This window comes from Strongylocentrotus purpuratus, unplaced genomic scaffold (genome assembly GCF_000002235.5).
Source record: "Strongylocentrotus purpuratus isolate Spur 01 unplaced genomic scaffold, Spur_5.0 spur5_scaffold_20, whole genome shotgun sequence".
NCBI lineage: Eukaryota > Metazoa > Echinodermata > Echinoidea > Camarodonta > Strongylocentrotidae > Strongylocentrotus > Strongylocentrotus purpuratus.
In genome coordinates, this window is record NW_022145606.1 from 39,702,864 (window position 1) to 39,724,906 (window position 22,043).

The window sequence follows — 22,043 nt, forward strand, 5'->3', positions numbered from 1 at the left end:
TTATATATCCAACTTTTACGCATTTCAGTCCGGAACACTGCACAATTCCATCATTTAGTTCTCCTGTACTTTTAATTTGACTGATTCTTAATATCGAATTTTACAGATTACAAACAGCTGCACAATACTAAGATTTAGAAATTCCATTGTGAATTGGATGTGACAGTGATTATGGGGCTGCACATGTTCAAGCGAAGTAAATACCTTTGTTCTATATACCCATCTTCTGAAAGCGCACATCCTTTTAGGGTACACACCATATCTTCATGAATTTCTGTAGTAAAGTTTAAATCTCTCCGGATTTGCATTCTTGTGCAAGAGTCTGCACACTTTTGCATGATTTACATGATTTGCTGTTGTTAATGTACCATTCGACATCATGTAGGTTTTTTTTTATAGGATGTGTGTCCATTATTCTGTACAATCATATTTTTGAATGTCAGAAAACTATCGTGCGTATTATCGGGGCACACATTTTCAGAATAACGCATGACTGAATACATATAAGATTATATATTTGCCATGAGAGTCATTCAGATATTTTTGGTTTTGTTTCATGTGACGTAAAGTGTAAAAAGAGTTGTTGCAAACTACATAGGGTTGAGTATTTTGATGAATTATTGGCCTATAGGCTATAGTAACTATTGTTACATATATCTAATTTAAAATTGCCATTTTGTGCCTTTAATCCGAATTTTAATAATGCTATTTGTTCCGATCAATTTATATATTCAATAAATTGATTCTAATGAATTAAACAAATTGCAATTATATGGTTCCTGTGTCACATTTCTGTCATTGCTAAGGCTAGAACTACTCAAAACTCAGTACATTCACCGCTTAACATAATTTACAAGACTTTACATTGTGTTTATGTTAATGTGAAATAGTATCATAGAGAAAAAATGTCCACTTAAAAGCATACTCTTTCAAATGGCCTCATTTCCGAATTATGACAAGAAAAGATAAATTAAATCAAAGGGTTGGAACAAAATTGTATGCCAGATGTTTGTTCATTTTGCAGTCCCGTATAAACATTTATGTGAACAGAGTATGTGAGTGTGCCAATTTCCTATCATTTTGATTATGTCAAAACCTCAAAGTATACACCAATATTTATGTGCTACATGATCAACCTTTCAAGTCACTTCCACACAGTTTCTTTCCCATTGCACTTGCATGACTAGAAATGCATAATACATATATTAGCAGTTGGGCTTGACGAACGATAATGTGGCAACCCCCTTATGTCCCTATTTTGTACTTCCTGTTGTAGTTACGGACTTGCTAAATTTAATTACTCATTATTCCTAAGTATCATTTGAGGTGTCCACACTTGTACAACCATTGCTTTTGAGTGGACTCCTCTAATTCTAATATGTACATGTATTCCTACATTTGTTGTACATGTTTATAATCTATTTGTAATGTTTTGTTGGAAACATAAATCAATTGACAATTGAAATTGAAAGTGAACATGTACATTTAATACCATTCACATTACTTGGATGGCCATGCATTATCTTTTAGCATTTTAACAAAGATATGTACCAGGACAGCTACAAAAGCTGTTTGAGCATTAACTACCCACATGATTCAATTCTATCCTGCAATTTACAGTGCACACTCTCTACTCCTTGGGGAAGCATTGCGGTTGTTTCATTTTTTTTCAAACACTCATTAATAAATTATCCTTTTATATTCAGTGTACGCTTGATTTGGTTCTGCAAAAAAGTGTCTTAGGCCGCAAAGGGGGCATGCCTGGAATAATTCAAATTTACATTTAGGTATAGTCCATTTTTTTTAATTTAATAAAAAATATATTTAAAAAACAATTCTTTATTCTTGATCCTATTACTTCTTTCAGATATTGAAACTGTGCACCCCACAATGGAATTTACGTTGAGGTTCACAGCTCCAGTTAGTATGTACACTCAAAACCTAATGTGGGGGGGGGGGGGGGCTTTGGATAATGTTACACCCTAATTATGGAACACTTTACCATTACAAGTTAGACAATCATCATCAATATAGTCCATGTTTATTCATTCTCACCTCTTTATTGAATAACCCCCAACACAAAAGGGTAGAAAAAACCTGTCGCATGTACATACCCTGTTTGGACCACTATACATACAACCCAGATTCGGAAAGTTACAAAAACAGAGATACATAAGTATTGTGCGTGCATGCTAAATTCATTTTAAAAAAAAGGAAGTAACGGTAAGCATAGTACTGACTTTATAGTTTAACATGTATAGATGTAATTAACTTAGTTAACAGTGCATCGTTTAAAGTACATTTTAAATAAAACAGATTTACAAACTTATGTGATCTATTGACTGATGAACAAATAAAATAATGAAATGTAAACAAATTTCTTTGTCGACATCAAAATCATACTTTCAGTAAGATCTGATCCTTTTTTTCTTAAATTTACAGTACAAAAGTAAAACGATTCAAAGATTTAAATGCCGAAGGGAAAACAAAATCTGTTTCATTATATAAGGAATATAAAACTTGAATCTTGAATCTTGATTATTAATATAGGCAATGACATTGTCCTGCATGTGTTTTTATCATGAAAATTATTTATTTCTAATAGTAACCCATTGGTCTACTTCTAAAAGTTGTTTCTTTCTTTTCTTCAAACTAATTGATTTATTTCATTACTATAAGCTTCAAGGTTTCTTTTACATTTATTTTACACACATGTACAGGTAAGGCATAATTACAACAATAAATTTACTATTATAATTGTGTTTTTTTACAAAAATAACTCCATTTCAACAATTGTATGCATTGTGTATATATTTCATTAAAGCCATAATGTAATAGAAACTTTACGCAAAATCCCCTCTAGCGGTAAGGGCATAATTACAACATTGGGTTTACTATCATAAGTATGTTTCAAAATAACGGTATACACCATTTTACATGCAATACACAATCAATCCATTCATAATTACCAATAGACAATTTTTTTAATTTTTTACAATGTAAACCCTTCAAAATTACTCAATTTCATTTAAGATAACATGTGACAATTTTTTTTCAAACCTAATGACACTGTAAAAGGTAATATAACGTATCGCAACTGAACTGAAAACATACATGTACACTTAGAACTTTAATATTGCCTTGTTTAGATATGAGGTGGAAATACCATTGCGTGTTTTTTTTTTACGGCGTAAAGTGTTATACGCTTCATATATCTGTTTCTTATGACACCGAGCTCAGTGCATATACGTGAGGGAAATTTGTGGCACACAGTTGCCTTTCATGTACATGTAAAAAAACGTGGTAGCCTTTTCGCATCGGTTTCCCGCATATCTTTTATTCATTTACCGTACACGTTATAAAAATAAACACCCCTTTTTACCTCGTCATATCTGAACAAGCCTTTAAATGGCACATATAACATTCAAAACCATTCAACAGTATGCATTGTTTTTTTAATAGATAATATGTACAGAAAGAACTTGGTATTTCAACAGTTATGAACATCACATTATACAGGAATATTTTCATATGCATATATAAAATATATATTTAGCAAGTACAAAATATAGAAAAAATCCATCTTAAGCTCTTCAGGGGGTGTTTCACAAAGCCTTTTTTCAATGACAAATGACAAAAATCAGTGACAAATCTGATGATAACCAATCAGGAGCAAGGATTATATATAACAAAAACTGACATTTGTCTCTGATGACAAGTTTTGTGAAACGCCCCCTAGGAATAAATGGTCTGCCTAGAGCCAGAAGGGCGTTAACGAATATACGGACTTTGTTTGTTTTACCTGAATGCTAAGAAAGCATGTGAATGATTGTAAGTATGCAAACAAGGGGACCGACGGCTTTAAGTCCTCTCTGAGGGACATGGTAATAAGGATGCACCAGTACCAAAGGGCACTGGCGCATCGACCTGCTTTCGAACCCTTGACGTCCCGGTTTTGAGACCACTGATCTACCACTGAGCCATCGCACCTCCTTAACGTTAATGCCCTACTGGCTCTCTGCACACAAAAATGATTTGTATTCTTTACATACTAAAGACCAAAACCCCATGCTACTACATTGTCTGGAGTAAATATATTTATTTATACACACACTGTTTGTGTGACAAAAGTCGATTGTGGCACTCCAATATCTGTACTGTTATATAACAGAAACTGTTAAAGGGCGATTCTGTATGCAATGTATCACTTAGGAAATATGTCTTTTTTTCAATTTCGTCAAAAAAGTGAAAATATCTTGAGACGATCGATCGCTAGTGTTATCATAAATAACTATCAGCTAGCGGTTATAACAGGAAATTTTCGAGATGAATTAAAGTGATGTCATATGTCGTATTAAAGGGAAACATTGCATAGAATCACGCATAATAGTTAAAGGGGAATTCCACCCTGATATAAAATTGGTTTTAATAGAAGTAGAAAAATATGAGAAACAATTCACTGAAAGTTTGAGAAAAATCGGACAACAAATAAGAAAGTTATGAATCTGTTGAAATCATGAAAAACATGGAATCTGTGAGACTAAATGACAATTCAGTCAGAATGTTGTGATGTCATCCCTTCAAAATTCACCACTGATCTGAATGACAGAATGACATAAACTCTCCATTTCTATGAATGTTAATAAAGTAGTAGACCCATCTTATATGGATTTGTACGAAAGAACATGCTATCTGTGATATTTGATCAAGATAGGCAGGACAAAATATATCTTTTGATCAAAATAAAATTTAATGAAATTTCTTGCATTCAACATATAATAAAATATGAGGGGGTGACATCATATTTAGAGACCGGGTGGCCAATTTGACTCACAGATTTGAAGTATTTCATGAAAAGCTATGGATTTAAAATATCCAATACTGTCTCATTTATTGTCCGATTTTTCTCAAAGTTTCACTGATCTGTTCTCATTTTCTCCTAATATTAAAACAAACTTATTCTAAGGGTGGAATTCCCCTTTAACTCAGACACACAAGAATCTCAGAAACTATAAAATACATGAAGATAACAGACACAGATACAGTTTGTTCATCCTTTCTTGAATAAATATAGAAATAGGAATGAAGGTGGTAAAAGGAAGCTTTACAGATAAATGGACATTGTCCAAAAGATTTAATTTAGCTGTACACGTATAGCAAGGTGCTGGTGCTAATTTCAGCCATGCCCCATGTTTTATATTACTTCACCATTGATAATAATGATACTAATAATAATGCTGTAATAGTAATAATAATAATAGTGGATTCTTGTAAAGCCTTCACGTCTGTCAGATTGTCTGGCACTAAATGATTATCAGCATGGCTGTCATTAATAGCATCTCAAGTAGTCCTTGAGTGGTTAAGTCGCTGGACTGTCGGATCTTAAGGTCCGCGGTTCGAGACACGTCACAGCACTAATGTCCTTTGGCAAGACATTCATCGACATTTGCCACACTCAACCCAGGTGATGTAAATGGGTACCTGGCAGGAATTAATTCTTTGAAATGCTAGAGCGCCATAATGGCAGCACGGCTAAAGCAGGGGTAATAACCTACAAGTTTGGAAGCGCTTCGTGATTGTAATAAGCTCTATACAAAAACTGAGTATTATTATTATTATTTTTAATACAGACAGTGATCGAGGCAAAGGTAGATTAATCTCTTTGAAAAGGACCTCGGTGTACTACTAGATCTACTAGCAATCCGAATTTATGTACAAATCAAATATTCACGTGACCTGCACAGGGAGTGCCAGAGGTCACGTTAAAAACTTTGAAATCACATTGGAAACTCTCAGGCAAATCACCTGCAAATATCTAGATTATTTAGATATTATGTGTCTCCTACTGTATTGCTGAAGTCACAAATCATCCTGTATACATAAAGGCTTTATCGTACAGGAGTTTTAGTGGAAATAACTTGGTCTAAGTGTCTCCTTACTATAGAAGTGACTGTTATAAAGACTACATATACATTACCGGAGTAACACATCTTTCTGCGCATGTAGGCTTTATCATACAGGAGCTTTATAGTGGAATTAACTTTGTCAGATTGTCTCTTTACTTTAGAAGTGACTGTTATAAAGACCCCATTTTCATCCCTGGAGTCACACATCTTCCTGCCAATGTAGGCTTCATCATACAGGATCTTTGATGGGAATAACCTGGTCTGCATATTTCCTTAGTGTTGAAGTGACTGGTTCAAAGACTGCTTTGGCACAATAGTTCTTCTCTATGTTATGTGCGGTTAGGTGATGCTTAAGTGGCTCGATCAAACCCTTCTCGAGGTCCGCTCCAAAAGTATACTGAAGACCGAGGAAAGAAATGCAGAAATAAAAAGAAAAATTTAGCAGACACAAGGCATAGAAATAAAAGAATTGTAATTAACTAAACAATTGATATTTTAATGTGCTCATATCCGCCATGCAAAGAGCTCAAGATGCTTTAAGATTAATCACCCCAGCTTTATACTTTATATTTTATAATATGCAAATTGAAATTTTGGGCTCGGAGGCCATTATGATGACGTCATGAGTTAATTGAGGGTCAAATGAGACATGAAGTCATATCTCCGATTCATATTCTATCAAAATATGAAAAAAGAAATGGGGTCACCTTGCATCCTAAAGAGCTACAATGGATTTTGTATAGGCATGTTTTTTTACAAGAGCTCGCACGCACGGACATGTTTTTTAAACCGACGCTCATTCCGTTATTAATGGTCAGAAAAAGATGAACAAGGTATCAAAATGCTTTAAAAAATGTGCCAAATATGATGACAGAGAAAATTTGGCGATTCTACGTCGCAAAATGCCAGTACGCGTGAAAACGGGCGTGCAAAGTTTGAAAATGCTTAATATGGCCTGAAACGTGTGCACAAAATTTTTGAAACGATGTAGAGCATTTCAAAATTTTGTACGTGCGCTAACGCGCGGACTACGCATACGCGCGCGTTTATTGACCTGAGATTGACCGGACAAATATTTACCTTAATCATGATAACTATGAATGAGAATTGACTTTCCGTTATGGAGATATGATCATGAGTTGAAAGTACAAAAAAACAACCAAAAAAAAGGGCGCCTGGATGACGTCATGAAGACATGATGACCTTGAAAATGTTACTGTCACGTCTCATGACAAGGACCTATGACTGTGCCAAAATTGAAAGAAATTGACTAAACTGATCTTGAGTTATCAACGACAGACCACCTAATAACAGCAATTACAATAACACTTATAGAGTAATGAAGCTGTGACATCATAAAAATTTATTTTTAGAATTTCTCAATTTTACGAACCAGAGCAAAACAACACTGAGTTCCTGTGGGAAATTGATTTATTCAGATGGTCATATATCAGCCAATACTTAAAATATTCAATTGGTTTTCGACATTTGGACATTAATCTTTGATGCTCTTCTGGAAAACAAAACAAAATTTGGCAAATTCCCAAAATCGACTTTGATGAAGTCAAACTTCACCCCTCTATAATAATAATGATAATAATAAAAACAATAATAATGAAGTAATAATAATGATATTCTTTATCATCATTGAAGTACCGGTAATCATAAAAATACTAATTTTTATTATCATCAATCTCGTGATTTTATTTCAATTTGTGCCTGTATACTCAGTTGACTTACGTCTCTAAAAGACTCATAGATAGCTCTGAAAGCCGGCTGCTTCATGTTGTGATAAACCCCTCTGTTCCCGTGTATGACCGCTATCCCATGCTCATTCGTCCTATGGCAGTTATTGGAGTACATGCAATGGTCGGGCCGATAGTTCCACTCGCACGCATAGGGGAAAAGTCCCTCTGTATTGAGGTCAAAGGTCAAAGGTGATGAATCCTGAAGTTTCAGCATACATGTTAATCAAAAACATTTTTTTATGTTTAAAAACTGCATATTCTTGAACTATTGCTCTTGCCATCCATAAACTTGTCTGACATATCACACCAAGCAACTGATCAAACAGATTTATTGGTAATTGTCAAAAACAGCTTGACATTTGTAACATGGTCACTTTTACTAATTAGAAATACATTTTCACCCACAAATCTGCAGAAATTGACTTACATTAACATTTCTATCTATGTCTTTGAACATGGATTATAATACAGCAATTAGTGGCTTTGTGGCTATCTTTTTAAAGACAGAATGATAAAAAAGTATAATTTCCCCATATTATCTTGAGCTTGAAATAGTAACACCAAATACTATTTCATGAGTAACTGATTCTCAGACATTAGATAGTTATATAATGTTGCATTCAAACTCACGTGGATAGTCATGGAATAGTATATTGATCAGATCTTGAGCTTGTATTCATATTGACTCTCAGACATTAAATAGTTATATAATAGTGCATTTAAACTCACGTGGATAGTCATGGAATAGTATATTGATCAGATCCTGGTCTCCCCATGTAATCTTGAGCTTGTATTCATATTGACTCTCAGACATTAGATAGTTATATAATAGTGCATTTAAACTCACGTGGATAGTCATGGAATAGTATATTGATTAGATCCTGGTCTCCCCATGTAATCTTGAGCTTGTATTCATGATACAGAGGAACAATCGTCTGCGTCCATCCAAAGCGCCTCATCCGAGTCAAGTTCATCAGCATCACGCCAGAGTTCATTCCTGTCTCACCGTAGTAAGGGTGCCGCGCAAAACGGTTGTACCTGTATATGATTAAGCAGACATACGGTAGATGATTCAAGTTGAAAAATGAAAAGGATCATCAGCATCACGCCAGAGTTCATTCCCGTCTCCCCGTAGTAAGGGTGCGGCGCAAAACGGTTGTACCTGTAGATGATTAGGCAGACATAGATGATTCAAATCAGCAACATAGTGATATGCAAGTTTCATAACAGTAATTGAAAAGGTTCATCAGCATCCGGCCAGAGTTCATCCCCGTCTCGCCGTAGTAAGGGTGGCGCGCAAAACGGTTGTACCTGTAGATGGTAGATGATTGGGCAGACATAGATGATTCAAATTAGCAACATAGTGATATGCAAATTTCATAGCAGTAATACTTACAATATATATGTTAATCAATTTTTAAACATGTCAACATTTTTGGAATAACAAATTTTGTCGGCAACATTTGTGAACACCATGTAGCTAATGTATTAGTGCATGCCAATGCCTGTCCATAGGCAAAGTGGCATGCATGTTCCAGACTAGTTCATAACTAATGGAGAGAAAACAAGACACCTTAAAGTACGTTGTGACAACTTCAAGTACGTCGTGACAACTACAAGTACGTCGTGACAACTACAAGTACGTCGTGACAACTACAAGTAAGTCGTGACAACTACAAGTATGTCGTGACAACTACAAGTATGTCGTGATGCCTTAAAGTATGTCGTGACAACTACAAGTATGTCGTGACAATGAATAACAATGCATGAACAATGATTATCTTTGTCATAAATACAGTGAAACCTGTCTCTAAAGACCACCCAAGGGAGACAAGAAAGGTGGTCTTAAGAAGCAGGTGATCCTTATGCACAGGTGCCTAAATAGTACATATTTCAATGAGAAACCATTTTCAAGGAAAACAAAACATGTGATCTAGGTAGACAGGATTGACTGTACTATACATTTTACACTGTAGATGGTTATATACAGGTTTCATTATACAGAAATATATTATATCTTGATTTTAAAAGTTGGAATGCTGGAAAATATAAATATGTGTCTTGCATATTTAATTTAACTCAATTTGTACATATAAATTTGTAAGTGTACATGGTAATATTCTGTGTACATTCGGTGCTTTTAACTTAACCAAGACTGGGCCAAGTTTCTTATCATTTTGATGATTCCAGAACCTTGTAGTCAACCTTTTTATGATTGATTCCACTAAGTTTCTTTCACAATGCAATTCTATGACCTGGGCCCTGTTGCATAAAACGTACCATTGATGGTAACTTTGCCATCAATAGCAACTACCATGGTAACAGGGCTCAACAGCCAATCAAAATCAAGGTTTCCATGATAGTTACCATTGATGGCAAAGTTACCATCAATGGTAAGTTTTGTGCAACGGGGCCCTGGGCCCTGGGCCTGTATTCAATTCAATACTTAGCATAAGTAAGAAATTTACCAAGTACATGGCTAAGTTAAGTAATTGACTTATCTCGTATTCAAATCGCATTTTAGACTTATACTTACGTAAGACAAAATCTAAGTAAAATACTTACTGATAAGCATTGTGACGTCACACAGTCAATCAAAAGTAATGCGCAATTGATGCATTGCAATAAATGTGCGCTGATATAATTGTGCGCAGGATATAATACTGCGTAAGAAAACCATATGCCTGCCAATCAAGGCCACCAAATAATTGGCTTAAGTCTGGTATGCAGTTGGCTCAGATTTAGAGTAAAATACTTAGCCAAAATTGTGAATTGAATACCATAAATGGCTAAGTATTTTATCCAAGTCAAATACTAAGTAAAAAGCTTATTTTTTGTACTTTTATTGAATTGAATACGGGCCCTGGATCTTTGCCATCAGATAATCTTTGCCTTTAATAACAGCTTACCATCCAATGTTCTTCGCCTCGTGTTCAGGGGCCAGGGCCGCCATCTGAGTGGAATTGAATTGCTTGAAGAAACTATAAATCTCCTCTACTGGGCGGATGAACAAGATATCCGTGTCCACATACAGCAGGGAATCTACATTCGGTAGGAGATCCTGCAATAAAGAAAGCAAGGTCATATAAAGGTCAATCAAGATAGTACAGGTCAATTGGTAGCTATCAGATTGTCCGAATCTCCACTATGAGGGAAATGAAAATGATAATAGTGTCCACATACAGCAGAGAATCTTCATTTGGTATGAGATCTTACAATAAAGAAAGTGAGGTCAAATAAAGGTCAATTAAGATAGTGAAGGTCAGTAACAGGTCAATTGGGAGCTATCAAATTTTTCAACGAAATTACATGTATTAATTAATCTCCACTATGAGGGCAAATGAACAAGATATCAGTGTCCACATACAGCAGTAGCACGCTTTCGCAAACACAACGGAAGGCAAAGACAATGGTAACGCAAGCGAAAAAACAATCTGCACATGTGCGACCCAGAATTTTCTCCCTCCTGTTGATTTTCACGACCGTACGCAGCCATTATAGCGTCCGTTCCCTAAACACGACGGAAGAGCTGTATTCCCGTAATTCTCACGTCGTCTTTACTTCCGACGTGTTTGCGAAAGCGCTCTAGTGAATCTACATTCGGTAGGAGATCATACGATAAAGAAAGCAAGGTCAAATAAAGGTCCATGAAAAATCAACTAAATGTGTACGAAGGCCGAAGAAAAGCGAACTGTTCGAGTTTAGACTTAAAGATCAAAGGGCATGGGTTAAACAAAAACGATAGATGTTGTCTATGGGACAGATGATCAAAATATTACAGAGTAGAATATCTGAAAATACAGACAAGAGTCTACAGATCTCCTCTATGTTGGTACAAAGCAGAGATTCTACAATGGGAAAGAAATCCCAAGATATAGAAAACAAGGTCAAATCAAGTTTTAACAAAAAGTCAAATCGGGTTAACAAAAAAGAAAGGTCAACAAAGTTCATCCATTGTCTTTGTTCAAATTCAATTTTGTCATATTCTCATTAGGCCTCATGACCAGTTGGGCTACACTGGATTTTGACGGTTCGAGTCCTGCCGCGGGACCAATGTCCTTTTAATAGGCAAGACCTTAATCTACATTAGCCATTCTCCGTCCGGGTGTGAAATGGGTACCGGTACTGTTAGGAAGAAATTCCTTGAATGCTGTTTGCATTGAAATTGTAAGCCTGGCAGAGCTGGGGTGATATTCTGAGCACCTAAGGTATCTTGCAGGTTTGGTATGTGCATTACAAGTAATATCCAATATCATGTTTATTATTATTATACTGCGATATTCAAATAAACTCATTTAACCAATATAATCATCGACAAATGACCGTGAGAGAAATATGCTAATTATGATCCTCGCAATCTATATCATGTGACAAGCTATGGACTAATCACAACTTTGTATATATCTTTAAAGATAAAGTTGAGTTCTGGTCATGGCGTGATGCGATCGTATTGTGAAAGAAACGTTGTGGAATCGATCATAAAAGGTCATCATCTAGCATATAAGTATTGGTGTGTACTGCAAGGTTCTGGAATCATGTAAATGATAAGAAATTTGGCCCAGTCTTGGTAAGTTACAAGCACTGTACACAGAAAGATGTGTATGGGACTACATGAAAATGTGGCATAAAAATCTGTCCCAAATTGTATGATGGTACATTCCATATTTAGAATATTAAGGCATTTGAAGAGCCATGCTTTTCAAGGAACATTTTTTTATCTGATGTTGTTCCACACTTGAATAATACAATGATAACACTCACAAATTATTGTTCACCTCTTCCATGAACTCAACCTTCTCTTTAATAGCTATCTAATAGGGTCAAACCTGTCTACAGCAACCGCCCAAGGGAAACACAAAAAGTGGTCGTTTTAGACAGGTTCCTTTGGTACATGTTTCAATGTGAAACCACTTTCAAGGGAAACATAAAAATGTGCTTGTTGTAGACAGGTAGTCTTTGTAGACAGGTGGTCACTAAAGCAGGTTTGACTTTATATCCATATACTCACAGGGAGGAAGAGCCGTTGGGTAGCGCACGTCTTAAAGACTTTCTTCCATTTCGCTGGATCTTCTCCGGGCGGGAACGATATCGGGTGAAGACTGAAAGCAAATTTACGCCGGTAAACGGAGGGCCACGCATTCAGCTACAGGGCAACATTGACACAAAAAAAGATGTTACAGACACAAACACTGAACTTTGAAGAATTACATTTTGTAAGCAAGAAAAATGCATCCTTTTTCGTTCACCTTCACTCTATGAAAACAAAGCCACCTGTTTAATGATCAACTTAAAAAGTGAATGATTGTGTAACTGTTATCTTATTATTATCTTATTAAGCAATAAAAAAATATATAAGAAATCAGAAAACGGACAATTGAGCAAGTATAGTAGATACAACCACTGGAACGAGAAGGACAGAATAACTGTATCAAAAAGCTTTCTGTCCCAGTTCCAGTGGTTGGAAAAATAATCTACTTTTTGCCCCAAAAATGTATTCAATACGAAAATTGCAACCTTATATTATCTTAAAATTAATATTTAATATTGAGTCAATAATCTTATTTCATAATTAAAGCAATATCTTGTGAAGAGGTACATGCAAAACAAATTGCTTCCAATATAACTTGGTTCAAATTATGAGAAAATAATATTTTTGGACTTAAAAAACAAGGAGAATTTGCATTGTTCAGTGCTATTCATAGTTTGTCATAGTTTGTAATTACAGAGTATATCTTTCTTATTCCTTGTCTGGTTTTCCTGAAATTTGTGTTGTTCTATTGCCTGATTTTTCTGCTTTTATTGAATAGAAGTCAGTCTTGGACCAGACTTTCCCTATAATCAACAGCCAGAGACTATCAGAGCTAGGCTCTGCTCAAGGCTTCATGAATTGTAGTAGAGCAACCAATTAGGGTCTGTGCTTGTAATAATAATAAGAGTGGGCTCTTGTATAGCGCTCATGTCTGGGAGGCATTTCACAAAGATCCTTAGTCCAACTTAGAGTTAAGTTCGACTTGAACATTATGGAGAGCCATTTGTAGCCTTAAGATAAAATATATTCATAAGCAAAAAGTAAAGTGTTTTAACTTTTCATAAATTCCTCATCAAGAACATATCATCTCCTGGATAATAGAAAACATGAATGATTTGAATCAACATTTTATGCCCTTTAAAATACATTTACAAAATATTTTCAAGGGTGCTATTTCGGCTTTCCATAATTATAAAGTGCAACTTAGAGATAAGTTCGACCTAGAATCTTTGTGAAATAACCCCCTGGTGGTCCACTTTTGTAGACTAGATTGAAAGCTTCTTACCCTTTGCGCTCATGTCTGTCAGACTGGATACTCCTAGGGGAGGGGGGGGGACACAAAGATCCTTAGTTCAACTTGAACATTATGGAGAGCTATTAGCATCTTTGAAAATATGTTGTTAAAGGCTTTTTAAAAGGCATAAAATCTTTATTCAAATCATTCGTATTTTCTATTATCATGGGAGATTTCATGTTCCTAATGTGGAATTATGAAAAGTCTAAAATACTTGAATTTTTGTTTTTTTAATTTAAGGCTACAAATGGCTCTCCATATTTTTAAAGTCCTAATTAGAGATAAGTTCAACTTAGGATCTTTGTGAAACACCCCCTCTGGCACTCCACTTTTGTAGACTAGAATGAGAGCTTCTTACCCTCTGAGCGATTCCAGCCTGTAATTCGTCTTCAGCAAAGATGTGAAAATGCATCAATTGTTGAGTGAGGACCGTCGCACTTTTCAACATGACGAGCGTCTCGTTGGTTCTATCTCCGCAGCATACCACTGATAGATTAATCCTGAAAAAATATGTGAAATAAAATTGGCAACTTTGTTTGATTATCTTAAAATATATATTTTTCTTCTTGGTTGTGGAAAAAGTAAAGCATCTACTTCAAAAAGAAGAAGGTGGCAGTCTTCAACATGACAAGCATCTCGTCGGTTCTATTTCTGCAGCATACCACCGATAGATTAATCCTGAAAAAACATGTAAAAAAATTGGCAACTGTGTTTGATTGAAAAAAATCTAAATGAAATATTCAGGAAGGTATTTTCTCTTAAGTCTCAATCCACTGACCAAATTACCAACATTAAACTTGCATAGATTTAATGATCTCAAATTTCAACATTCATACACTGTAATTCTCACAATTATTATTAGTCCGATTTACTATAAGTTTTTGCCGTTCTGTTTTTCTTATTTGTTCTGCTTATTTTTTGTGATTGCCCCTAAAGGCGTTGTTTAACATTGTTAAATCTGAGATGCACGGCCCTACGTGTTATCAGTGTCTGTGATATGATGTAATATTGAAGCCCTAAAAAAAATCGCGCTTCAAAATGATTAAGAAGTGCCTCAAAAAAGTAAAAATCTTTGAGTGACCAGTTTTACCATACTCGTTTTCCCCAATAAATTTGTAATTACAATCATAAATATCTTAATAATCAGACAGGCGATCGGCTTGTACAAGTCATGGGATTCCTGTCTGACCTAAAGGTTTATAATTATGATTGCAGCATGAGCTAAATCCAGGATTTTGTTTCAGAATATGAGACAGTTACCGGATGGATCCTTTAAGGTCTAGAAAAAAGATATCTTACACAGAGTCTGATCCTGGCGGCTTCCCAGAAGCACCTGCCATGTTAACTTCCTGTTTATGTTGAGCTGCATGCTGGGATTGCTCCAGTTTAATTCTGTCTTTCAACTAAGAAAAAGAGAAAAGAAAGAAAAGAAAAGATAAAGAAAAGAAAAACATCTCATGAAAAATGTTTTAAAGGGGATGGCCACTTTAACATCATGTGGATTTTGTTAGAGGCTTACAAATTTCTTATCAAATATCTCTCAAATTGTCATAGAAACAGAAGACATTGTCCGCTTAATCCAAGCTGAATGGATTTAAAGGGAAATCTTCTCTCAACAGTTTGAAAACGATTGAAGCAATATTCAATAATAGGCCACAATAATAACACACTGTACAAAACATACAGTATAGGGGCTTGTTCAGAATTGAAGGGATAAATCGTGGCAAAAAAAACTGCCATGTCCTTTTACAGTGAATTAATGGCAACTGCGCGCACCAAAGATTTGTGGTATTCATTGTACATTATATGTAAAGGGTATAAATACACTTTAAATCATCACTTTTTTCTAATGCCAAGCTTTTCCCACGTCCTATCTGATAAACAAGCCGTATTGGTAGGGCTCAACTAATACAGTCCTTTCAAAATTTTAGTCGGGTGGATTTTCGGATCTACATGTAACATAATTCTTGTTGAAACTTCATGAATACAATTCCAACCACTCTATGTGTAAAACACACACACAACTTGAGTATTGAGCTCCACACACATTTTCTAGTCCACAATATTATGTCTGCATGTGTTTTGGCTTTCCCTCTAATTTACAGTAAATTTCAAACGACAGATGTTTCCTTGTGTCTATAAATAATGCAGTATACACTTTTGAAGCATATTGCCTTGAACATTCCCCAACTAGTCTGCAGATGGAGACTCTAATCTGACAATTAGACACATCCAATAATGTTCTGAGCTGAGCCTAACTCTGTCAGGAGCAATGAAAGTACAAAGGCTAATATAGATCATGCAGTCTGCATAGTCTTGCAGATCAGACACTTTGTTTTAAAAGCACTATGACTGATAAGAGCTACGTACATGTATGTATTAAAGCTTATCTGCCGTAGTTTACAGGAGGGATTAGACTGCCCTGCAAGGTCACTGGACAGGTGGTTATCTCATCAACTCAGCTCTCAGTTAACATAAGAAAAAGAGGATCATGGGGGACCAATGGCCATCGATTAGGCATTGTTTTCTATATAGAGGGAGCAAGTAGCTACAAGTAGTGCAGTGGGGCTTTAAGAGACGCTCACAAACCTGTTTTTGTTTTGCTGCATCAAGTCGTGCTTGATTAATGTCACGTGTGTCGAGCTGAGGGGGTTGGGGAGCTGGCTGATTGATGGCTGGAGGGCGGGGCTTATTATTACCAGGGGGCTGGGCAGGGTGCTGGGCGGGGGGCTGGGCGGGGCGCTGTGGTGCTTGTGGTCGAGGGGCATCCACTGGAGGCTTCAGGGGGGCTTCATTGGGGAGCTTTTGCCTTCCAGCTGTACAAAACAGAATTAAAGGAATAAAAATACAATCAAGGATTATTTTATCATTTGTTTATTTGGGTAAGTTTGCCTTCCAGCTGTACAACAAAGAATTAAGGGAGTAAAAATACAATAAAGAGTATTTCATTATTTGTTCATTTTTCTTCTAGTCTAACAGAACTACAACTGGGCACTTAAAGAAGTCTTCACTGGTACTGACTATTTACTTAAAATGTAAGACTCATGTCACCTTACGTGAAAAGGAGAACAAAAAGACAGGAAATTACAGAATTAACCAATGATGACTCAAGACCAAAATTGAGCCGATTGTGTGATAAATATACGTATGATTTCCAGAACCTACTATTATTATCATTTATTATCATCAAGTATTTGAAGTCACCAGTAGGGCTACCTGGGAGGGGGAAAGTGAAATGAATAATGTAAGTCTGTAACCCTCGGGTCTCTCCGCCGGTATAACTGATTTCTAAAATGTGATACCACTATAAATGGAAAGAGAAACCTCAAATTACCCAGAGACAAAATTTTCTATGGACTTGGGCATGAAAATATGAAAATATTAACCAATACTTCTTCTATTCTGCTACTTGTCAAAGCCTGTTCAGCATCTAGACAAGGGTTATCTTCTGCCGACGGTGGACGGCTTGTGTGAATTTGTGCCGAAATATATGCATGTTTATGGTGCAAGTAAAATGATAAAAATCAAGTAAAATCATAAAAATCATAAAAATCATAAAAATAATGATGATGCTGTGACTATTCGCAGCTGATGGCTTCCTTGAACTGCTTCAATGTGGGCAGCTCAATGATATTTGTAGGAAGCTCATCCCAGTCTTTCATGGTGCGAGGAAAGAAGCTGTATTTGTAAGAATCGGAGATACATGTAGAACTGTTGCATCTTTTCTGAAAGTTTTTGAACTAACCGGCAAGGGTCTCAAAGTCTTCATATCGAGAGAAGAAGTGACGAAGTGATTCCAACTGATTGGGTGATATTTTACCTTGCAATTCATGCCATTACATCATATTTGATAGATTGCTTTTTATTAAACCGCACGCGAATTAATTTAAGGTCTTGTTGTTTTTATAAATTTTTGTCAGTTGAAACTTGCAGTACATTTTTATCCGACTTCAAATTTTGTAATTGCATTATCTCAAGAATTTGTTGACCATAAATTTTCTAGTTGCACCAATTGGTAGTCTACTCTAAAATGTTGCCAGACACTATAATTATATACATCTTTGTAGAATTATGAGTAATCATGAATCGATTATCACATTCCTAATAGTTTTTTTTTAATCTCTGCACACTTTGGGCACCACATCATCAGATCATACCAACTACAAGTACAGGTACTAGTAAGTACAAGCGACTAGTAATTAGACTTATAAAATGGCTCTAGTATTTTAAGCATCGTGATTGGTCAATACGCGTCACATGACATTGAAAATTTTTTGATGCAAGCACGATTTTGCAGAAATGAGTGCAGAAAAAGCGCAGTAAAAAGTTATATTGCACGGTGCGTACGCGTGACCATGGAGATCCAGTGCGCGCGCGTACGTGTAGTACGCGCTCCCTCGAGTTGCATTGCAATTATTGTAGGCTACGCGTAGCTAATATTGTACGCTCCACCATGATCCCCAGCGCAACGTACGCGTCGCTAGCTAGCTAGAGCGGCCAGCGGGGTATTATTAAAAAGCAAATTTTTATTTTACTTTTGCCTCGGATTTAGGCCTGTTTTGACTTTTGGATTTTATAATGAAGCCAGGAATTTCAGCTGTCTGATGTAGACTCGTCTCTAGACCCACTGTATGGATTTTATTTTTAATCAAGGCAATGAATCCCATTGACTTTTTGGTAAGCCTGCAAGGTCTTACTAGTCTAATTAGAAGTAGAACCAACATAACTCTAGATCTAGATCTAGATCGAACTCTCGTAGACTCTAACTTATTAGATCTAAAGTTTCGTTTTTGCTATTTGTGTCGCTATTTTATAAAACAAATAACGCACTTGACCCTGTTGTGCAAAACGTAAATGCAGTAAACGCTCGGTTTCTTCAGATGGTTCGCACTGTCAACGAGCCGCAAGCGGCTCGTTGCACAGAGCGGCACCAATCTAAAGAAACCTCGCGCGTACTGCATTCACCGCTATTGCACTCTGGGACGTGCGTTATTTGTATACTATGTGTTGCAGTGTTGGCATTGGAGAGCTGTTATTGAAACCATGCTTTAATCATTTGTTTGTGGAATTAAAAGTAGAGTTAGCTTCTTATTCTTAGTCTTAATTTGGAGCTAGTTTAGGTCTACAGCCATGGACATTCCAGCTACCAGCACCAAAACAGTGTCTGGTCTGGTCAGGACGCCCCCCAGCCGTCGAATCCTATACACAGTCGCCTCCTATACATAGTCGCCCCCAAATTGTGTGGTCGGGTCGCCTCCTATACACAGTCGCCCCCTATGTACAAAGCAGTACGCAAGCGCAGCTGTGTGCCCAACGCGGGATCCGGTGTCCAAGGGTAAGGTGGGGCCCGGTGTCCTCCTATGGTTAGGGTTAGGGTTAGAGTTAGGGTAAGGTTAAGGTTAAGGCTAGGGTGACTTTGAACTTGTAAAATACATCAAATTAAACAACAAATTAGGGGGTGAAATGACCAAAAAAGTTGGGGCGAGCTGACCAAGAATCCCCAAATCGCCAAAAAAATCAGGGGCGACATGACCAATTGAGTGCGACTTTGTAAGGGGGCGGGCTGACATTGGGCGACCTGACATGGAACCACCAAAACTAAAGTGCTAGTTTGTGTGTGCCCAATATTTTCTCATGACTATTACACAACCTCCTCCCTCCACAAATAGCAGTAATCAAGGAAGAATCCTGGATCGGTGAACAGGCTTAGACCTACAATATCGTGTATTAAAGTAAAGTAAGTAAGTAATAGAGTCTACGTTCACTCCTTAACTTACCGTCAGCTGGCTTTGGTTGCTGCGGCTTCAAGCTGATTGGTTCGGGGAAATCCTTTCTCGCCTTTCTTGCTGGCGGGTTAACTCTGTGCACCTTTTTCTCCACAACATGTTTATATTCTTTTCCTACCTGTTTCATGAGATTACCCACAATTTCTTCTTCAAGAATATTTTGCAATCGCTCCCTCTTTGGGCCTTGTTTCCGCCGTACCTGGCCCGGTACTTTCACGTGTAGTATCGAGTCATCGAAAGCACCTTGAGCAGCTAGCCGACCATCATAATCTTCTTCCCCGCTAATTCCCCGGTAGAAATAGCCACAAAGTGCTATCAAGCCCACGCACACACATAATACAGTCAGCGTCTTTAATTTCAGCCTCATTTTCCCTGATCGAGAAGGTAAAATTTCGCCAAAAATCACGTAGAAAAATGGCGTGAAGAGTGCGAATTGATGCAAAAGCATTGGAATGTTTTTGCCAGCTACTTAAAAATCCCAAAATGACTTCAAGAATATCTGAATAACAAACACGGTCCTACGGGTCGGTGAACAGAGCTGTTTGCTGTTTAATACCAAACTGCGTTTCCATAAATCGAAATTCCCACATGCTTTGCTAATTCAGGTTACATAGTGTACGCTCAAGTAATAATGCGTAGTGTTTGCAAGGTTGTGAGAACGTGCTTTCGCCGATGAATTGACACGTGTAAACAGCCACTCCCACGTACGTTCACGTTGATAAAACTATAAAATTGTCATGATATTATATTCATAGATTATGTCGAAAATCGAAATTAGATAATCCAAGAGTTCCGCCTGTTTCCACGGTGAATTGACAGTAGCGTGGGACTTGAGCTCTTGTCACTTTCCATCTCATATTCTCATTTCTAATGCTTCTTCGTTTAAATTCGATTAAATTTATTTATTTATTTATAGGCCTATATGCATGCATGCATGTTCACAATTTCACAATTCATTGAAGTTAACATCACATGAAAAATGAATATATTATATAATAAATCATTTAAATTTTACAATCCATTTGAATTGACTTCACTAATGAAAAAGAATGTAATAATGATTTATCAAAGACATGTTCTCAACTAGAACAGTTCAGGTGTATGATGAAACATTATAAGCAAATATACCGGTAGAGCTTGAATCGTAATTACAACATCTTTCAAATATATAACATATGACAAATAAAATTCCTAAAGTTTTGTAGTGAACTACTTACACTATTTACAACTTGAGAAACAAAAAATATTTTGTTAAGCCTAGTAAAACAAACAAAAATATGTTCGATATAATTAGAACTGATCATAGATTATATAATGTAAGTAATATCTTACATCTGTGAAATGATTTCGAACATCATTAGGTAAAGAATTCCATATATCTGATTGATTTCTGGGCTAATGTAGTGTGAGGATTGACCACATGTAAATTCGATGACTGCCGGAATACGAATGAAATGAATGTTGTTATAGGTACATTGGAGATAATGACGTAGGTAATAATTTGATATTGAAACGGAACACAAATATGGCAATTTGGAGGAAGTTAATATCACTATTCAGTTTAACAAATAGTGGGGTAGCATGGTCACGATAACCAGCTCGGTGTAATTATGCGTAGCTTTCTATTGCAGCAGAAGAATATTATTAGTCACACACTTGGATGTTGCCCACAAAATATTACAATAAGAGATATGTGGTAAAATTAGTATTATATTCTGTCAGAAACAAAACATTTTATTCTAATACAGTACGCCAATATTTCTGGAGATTGGTGTAACAATGTGTTTTACAAGGTCGCTCCAGTCACGTTTTTCATTCATATAGACACCAAGGAACTTTGTGCATGTCTTTCTCTCTAAAGAAATATCATCTAGTTAATTTATCTACTTATATGATTAGATTGCAGGCACAAACCTAGTTATAGAATCATCTCCCAAGACGAAAATCCAATTGAATCCCCATTGAATGTCCCCATTGAATCCAATTTGGAGTAAATGGAAAGTGAAACAATGGGTACCCATTGAAACCAATGGGGACCAATTGCCAATTGTTTTCAATAGGTACCCATTGTTTCACTTTCCATTTACTCCAAATTGGGGACCAATTGCCAATTGGTTCCAATGGGGACCAATTGCCAATCGGTTTCAATGGGTACCCATTGTTTCACTTTCCATTTACTCCAAATTGCCAATTGGTATTGAATTGGGATTCAATGGGGAAATTCAATGGGTATCCAATTGGTAAATCGATCCAGTTAGAAGAACCAGTGATAAATTATTG

At 36.3% G+C, this 22,043-nt stretch overlaps 1 protein-coding gene across 4 annotated transcripts; it reads right to left on the reverse strand.

Moving 5' to 3' along the window:
- Positions 1-3,786: 3,786 nt before the first annotated feature.
- Positions 3,787-20,397, reverse strand: LOC115927446 (glucoside xylosyltransferase 1-like). 4 transcript variants are annotated; one of them, XM_030993342.1, is made up of 10 exons: positions 19,755-20,394; positions 16,567-16,793; positions 15,277-15,380; positions 14,336-14,477; positions 12,663-12,797; positions 10,564-10,715; positions 8,554-8,692; positions 8,384-8,435; positions 7,647-7,819; positions 3,787-6,303 (listed from the first exon to the last, which is right to left on the reverse strand). In XM_030993342.1, the coding sequence occupies exons 1-10, from the start codon at positions 20,209-20,211 to the stop codon at positions 6,136-6,138; spliced, it is 1,749 nt and encodes a 582-aa protein (XP_030849202.1). In that variant the 5' UTR covers positions 20,212-20,394; the 3' UTR covers positions 3,787-6,135. The 4 variants fall into 4 exon arrangements, with proteins under 4 accessions (XP_030849202.1, XP_030849203.1, XP_030849204.1 ...); XM_030993343.1 differs by having other exon boundaries at positions 8,384-8,430; positions 8,549-8,692; XM_030993344.1 differs by lacking the exon at positions 8,384-8,435 and having other exon boundaries at positions 8,502-8,692; positions 16,567-16,790; positions 19,755-20,397.
- Between the last annotated feature and the right edge of the window lie 1,646 nt (positions 20,398-22,043).